General features: G+C 41.0%; 1 protein-coding gene across 1 annotated transcript in view; it reads right to left on the bottom strand.

Annotated features, from left to right (window-relative positions):
- Positions 1–4,962: 4,962 nt before the first annotated feature.
- The window catches only part of LOC126132938 (gamma-aminobutyric acid receptor subunit delta-like), a 57,217-nt gene continuing 55,505 nt past the window's right edge, over positions 4,963–6,674 (bottom strand). The window contains exon 4 of the mRNA XM_049915183.1: positions 4,963–5,253. Within this exon, the coding sequence (XP_049771140.1) occupies positions 4,963–5,253 (291 nt within the window). The remainder of the gene's footprint in view (positions 5,254–6,674) is intronic.

Raw genomic sequence — 6,674 nt, 5'->3', positions numbered from 1 at the left:
GCTCTGAGTTGCATATTCACCTCATCATCCTCCAGTCCTATACATCCTAGTCAGGGATTCAAGACAACCAAGTTCCCCTCTGACTTTAGTTAATGGGCTGAATTTCGCTTAGCATGAACCCTTGTCACTTAATCTCTTGCAAAACCCACATTTGGAATGCAGGTCTATGCTCCATGTATAGTATTTGGGCAATATTTACCTCAGGTTATTTATTCAGTGTTTCCTCTTTTTGTTGAATCTCTCTTGGATGTCGCTATACTTGATCTTATTTGTCTTTCAAAGTTTAGGTCTTCCATTACAGTAGTTGCCAAGTTCTTGAACTTTACAATCTGCTATAGTTTTGTGGCACTATCATGATTTTGGCTTTCTCTCCTTTGACTTCCAGTATCATGGTTTTGGTTTGTTTCTTTTCTATTTTCGTTACCAGTTCTTCGCATTTTCTATTTATTCTTCGATTTTATCAACTCCACAATGTCACCAACAAAGTGTACACACTGGATCGTTTTGCTTCCTACAAATATTCCTCTTGTTCCAACTGTGCTCTCTCCTATGATCTCTTCCAGGTAGATTTTAAACAAAGTAGGTGAAACTAAACATCCTTGTCTGACTCCTGTGTCGATTCCTGTTCCCTCCATCATGTTTCCACCCTTTGACACTGGCTTCTTGCTTAAGGTGCAAGCCATTCTTTCATTTTCTTTTCTCTACAGTATTTCATAACATATGATCCTTAAATAATGTTTTCAGATTAACAATAACCCACCAAAAATTTATTATTTTTATTTCCCAGTTGTCATTTCTTTCATTTGAACCGATTTGACCAAAGCAACAAGTGCTAAAAATACGCAACACTGGCTTGAGGTTTCTGATTCAGCTGAACTAGGAGATAGGGCCTTTAATATTAATGAGTCTGCCCACCTCTCTCCTAGGACTTTGAGTGAGTTTATAGCGTCTGTCATGCTTACCAATCTTCTGAAGCTGCACTGCTATTCTCACATGTACAGAAAATATCAGCGAATGCAAGGATCTATACTTCTGTGTAAGGCAACTGCTCTGAATAATAATGTAAGTATATTAACTGTGGAAACTACTGTTTATTGAATAGCTGCCGATACTAGTCTTCCTAGTTCTGAGTATATGCAAACTGATAGTATGAAGAAGGCTTTGGGCTCCTTGTGTATGACCACTACCAATCTTATGTATCCAACAAACAGTCACGTTTTGATCCTATACTAGCCATTACTACAGTACACACACAAACATACACATAGTGAATGTCATTGTGTGCTGTAGGCTATTGTTGCAATTAGTGCCATTGTTGTAAACAAGTGTGTCAATCACACTTTTTTTAAAAAAAACATTGTAATGCCCATTACTTCCACGTGTTACTTCTGCGTTTGTAGGAAACACACAGCATTTGTGTGATACCAGCACAGCGCAGGGTAGGTGGAGCTTGCTGATCGCAACACTCCTCTCTCCTCAGAATTCTACAGAGTGTTTATGAATGAATATCGGGCTTTTAACGATTTGTAATTTTTATTACATTAAACTTACAGTTATAAATGATATGTCAAATGAAAGAGCAACTCAAACAGTTTTGTTTGGCACCAGTGCGCATGCACAGCGCGCAATGTTTCCGCCGCAATCCGCTAGACAGCGGTAGTAGCGAAGATGGCGACTAGTGAACGGAAATCGTTTTGTGTTTTGCAGTTTTCAAAGACCGAATCTGTAGTTACTGTGCAATGTGCGCTCCGGCTGAAGTACGGTTTGATCCTCCAAGTGATAATAACATTCGTAGATGGTATCATCAATTTGAAGACATCAGCTGCCTTTGTAAAGGGAGGAACACAAGACGACCAAGAGTCAGTGAAGAGACTGTTGGGCGAGTGAGAGAGTCGTTCACCTGTAGCCCAAAGAAATCAGTCCGGAAGGCTAGTCGTCAGTTACAAGTTTCCCTGTCGACTGTTTGGAAAATTTTAAGAAAACGCGCACAACTATGTCCTTACAATTTACAGTTATAGCAGGCTCTAAAGCCGGCAGACCATGGATTACGTGCCAACTTCGCAAACGAAATGTTGTTTAATGACGATGAAGATTTTCTGTATCATGTTGTCTTCAGTGATGAATCGACCTTTCACCTTAGTCGACATGTTAACACTCACGATGTGCGCATCTGGGACTCGGAAAATCCTCACTAGGTGGTAGAAATGCAACGAGATTCCCCTAAAGTGACTGTTTATTGTGCCGTATCCCGGCGGAAAGTTTATTGGTCTTTGGCGAACCTACTGTAACTGGCACTTCTTACCTTGATGCACTAGAGCAATGGCTCTTCCCTCAGTTGGAAGAAGAGGAACAAGATGAGCCAGAGAACTTCATTTTCCAACAAGATGATTCGCCACCTCACTGGCATAGCGAAGTACGCGATCGGTTGAACTTCACTGTACCTAAGCGCTGGATAGGCCGCAAGGGGCCCAACGACAGGGCTTGCTTTGCATCGCCTCCATTTTCACCCGACCTAACGCCATGCGATTTTTTCCTTTGGGGCTTCATCAAGGATCGTGTGTACGTGCCTCCGCTACCAGCAGACCACACTAAACTAAGAAACCGGATTGAAGCAGCTGTTGCTACAATCACTGAAGACATACTTATCAACGTTTGGGAAGAACTCGGCTATAGACTTGATGTGTGCCGTGTGACAAATGGTGCTCACATTGAACATTTATAAGATTCTTGGTAAAACTGTTTGAGTTGCTCTTTCATTTGACGTATCATTTATAACTGTAAGTTTAATACAATAAATATTATAAAGCGTTAAAAGCCCGATATTCATTATAAACACCCTGTATATGCTGGGTAGGGCTTGCGTCCCAGACTCTCCGTAAACAACCAGAAAAAGATCGCCAAAAAATATGTGAATATCCGTGATTACATAAGAGTACATGGGATATCATTAAACTATAGAATTGTTTCATAACAGTAAAGCTGTCCTCACGCAGGAAGTGTTTCTCATACTGAAGCACGCCAGACGCGATGTCCGTTTTGGTTGTTGCCTGCTCGGATACGACCTGGTGCACCTCGCGGAACATAAAGTACTCCTCATAGTGATTTGTGACTGCAGCGCTCTCCAATGGCAGTTCTTGCCTGCATGCGCAGCACGTATGACACAGTTCCTATACAAAAAAGAACGCGGGTGACCCAGCTGCGTTATTTGTTATAAATCGTCGAAGAATAGAGTATAAAATCGCGATGAAGATTCTGTGGTAGTCAAATGGTTCAAATGGCTCTGAGCACTGTGGGACTTAACTACTCAGGTCATCAGTCCCCTAGAACGTAGAACTACTTAAACCTAACTAACCTAAGGACATCACACACACCCATGCCCGAGGCAGGATTCGAACCTGCGACCGTAGCGGTCACGCGGTTCCAAACTGAAGCGCTTAGAACCGCACGGCCACACCGATCGGCTCTGTGGTAGTCGATGGCTTCAACAGCGAATTGCTGATATAAAGAAACGTTACATAATGCTACACAGCAACCGGAGATTCGCTCTAGTAGAAGTTATTCGCCACCTCATTTTCGATTTTAAATTGTATATACTTAAAGTATAGAGTCTGATGTCGGTTCTCGCATGCATTATACTCATATGATCGATGTTGTATTGGCTGAAATCGCTCTGAAATAACGTAGTCCACGCTGGTTTCAAGATCGGGATTCGTTTCATAATTTCAGTCCAATGGAAGAGAAGATTTTTTTCCGACCATTACAAAATCTCATAATGCCATAAAGTTCCAGGATGTAAGCTGAGCTTACTTTGCGAAAAACCAAGAGTGACACGATGTCTTGCCAGTAGGGCAATGTTTCAGTTGTTAGTCTATGGAACAAGAGTTTCAGCAAATAAATTATTGACAATACGTAACATCGACCTACTGCAGGTAATGTGTGTATTAAATTAATAAGAATGACCTAAAATCTTTTAGAAAACAAGATGTGGAAAACGAAATTGGAAATAGCTAGACGCGAACCTGATACTTTTCTCTTGAGAGTTCAAGATGTTATCTTTCGTGCTACGACTACGACATGGTTGCAACCCACGCTGTATATCGGATGTATGTACAAATATCATTATTTGATTTTTAACTATGACAAATTGTACTCAAAACGACGCGCTTTTGACACATCGTCATTGTACTGTAGCACTGTAACGGTATACTTTCATAGCACAGTAGTCATTACATCAAAATCCATCGAATACGGGAAGCCTTTAGCTACTAATATGCAGTTTTCTGTCACTTTCATTATAACAAAACTTACCTAAAACGACACGATTTCGAGAGATCTTCAATGTGCTGAAACAGCTTATACTCATACCACGTACTCTATAGGAAAAAAACACCATATAAGGCATTTATCTCCATACAATATAGCGGCTCTACGTTCTGCTTATGATACAAACCGATGCCACATCTCATTGACCACGTTCCTCTCCATGAGGCAAAAATATGAGATGGTAAGATTCTTCATTTCAAGCTTTGCAGCGTAGTGGAACGAGGAATTCCATGGTCGATGTCACCACATCCTCGTCCACATAGGTTTAATTGACCTGTGAGAGGATGCCTTAAATATGTGTTGTTCTCGAAGGGGGTGTGATATATTTTGAACTACTTCAGCTGTGGAATTTCTCGGATATCTTTATTGCTTTTATTTTTTCCTTCTATGAAAAGGGTTGCTAGTGTCAGTGGTCTATTCTCCATTCATTGTGGGGTTTTCCCTTCAAAGAAAACTACAATTTGCAGTTCCACCATCAACAAGCACGCACTTCACACTACTATGTTTTGTTGAGAAGTTCTGGGATCCACGAAACATCTTATTCTGGGCGAATAGTGGCGTTAATTTCAGTCTTTTCATTTTTATATCGTGTGGAACACTGCCCCAGGAACAGGGTCTCGTTGGTGCTGCCCCCTGTGTTCAGGCGGCGGGCTTGCAGGCGATGTGCTCCTTCTGGTGGATGGAGAGGTGGGCGCTCCAGTAGGCGACGTTGAAGACGAGGAAGCAGACGGGGAAGGCGACGAGCGCCACGCGGTCCTGCAGGCACCAGCCGCCACTGTCCCCACCGCCACCTGCACTGCTGCCGGCGCCAGCCCCAGCCACTCCAGGGGCGGGCGACGTACTACGCAAGCGCAAACACCAGTGCAACCGGCGGGCCGCACTGCGCACGCGCCACGACAGCTTCCGCGCTCTGCCGTTGGCGCTGCCGCTCTAAAACAAAACACGGACGCCGGGCCGTCTGAAAAGATGAAATTTTGTTCTCTAGTGTCCACACCAACAGTGTCTATTTACACTCGGCTGACCACATGTCCCGGTTTTGCCGGGACAATCCTGGTTTTCACACAAGTATCCCTGTGTCCGGTGAAAATCAAAATGCAGACAACATTCCTTATTTAATTAAATATTGTGGAAAACAAATTTCCTAGAAGTAGCACATTATAGAAATATGTATTTGAACAACATATAGCGCATTTGGTTTAACTCTACTTGTGCCTGAAGAAACAATAAGAGATATGTTGAAAAGAAAAGCAGGCATTCCCTACCCAATCCCCTAACTTGCCGACCTTCCACTTCATGGACTTCGAGACAAGTGAAACCAAAGCCAAAACAGATGTAAAGGAGAATCACTTAAACCATCTGTTCTGATGGGACAGTAGCCTTATGGATATCAGTTTGGTGAAGAATGTGAGTTATGCTGTGTGTGTTAGCAGTGCTTATTGAATATTGTTTGACATGCATGCATGCTTTCCCTAACAGTCTGCAGCCAAACAAAAGGGCAGCTCCTTGTTGGGTGGTTTCACTCACACAATGACAATGCTTCAAGTCTACCGATAGCTGGATCAACTGACAACAATTCTGACTTAGATGTGAAAATCACCAGATGATCAACTGTGCAGACAAAGTTACTACCTACTATCGTTAGTCAGTGAATGTGGACATTAAACTCAAAAAGAGTGGAGTCTCATGAAAATACCCAGCAGATATGTTCGTTTAATGTAATATTAAAGGAAAAAAGCAGCTATTATTACTGTGAAAAACTTATTCCAATTTATCTTGAAGGTGGTTCGATGAACCCTCTGCCAGGCACTTAAATGTGAATTGCAGAGTATCTATGTAGATGTAGATGTAGATCTTCTTTGTAACAAGAAACTGCTAGAATGAATTCATTCTTCTCATAAATATAGCAAAGATAAATCTTAGTATGAAATATATAATGTGTATCTGATAATTGATTAGTAATATTACATAGTTTTTATGATTAACAAATTGTTAATATTTAAAATAGTTAGTAAATAAACATAGCATAAAATATGTCCAGTTTATAATAATAAAAAGTGTATATCTGTCCTTTTTATTCCTGAAGGAAAGAATTTTGGTTGTGTGTAATATACCTAAATTTTCCTTTCCAGTTCACAAAATAAGCATGCAGTCTTGCTATGGGTTTCTCAGCATTGTCTTAGGCCTATTATTGTTCTCAAAATACTACAATAATTGTCAAGAAAGTTATGCATAAGTGTTGCAATGAAGTTAATGAGGAACTATAAACACAAGTATCCTAGTATTTTCTCTTTGAAATCTGGTCAACATAATTTGCACTAGTAAAAGACATGAAAAAGCATTTGTCATACAAT

The sequence above is a fragment of the Schistocerca cancellata genome, chromosome 1, assembly GCF_023864275.1.
Source record: "Schistocerca cancellata isolate TAMUIC-IGC-003103 chromosome 1, iqSchCanc2.1, whole genome shotgun sequence".
In the NCBI taxonomy this organism is placed as follows: Eukaryota; Metazoa; Arthropoda; class Insecta; order Orthoptera; family Acrididae; genus Schistocerca; species Schistocerca cancellata.
The sequence above is the reverse complement of the archived record's forward strand: the minus strand, read 5'-3'. Positions and strand labels throughout refer to the sequence as shown.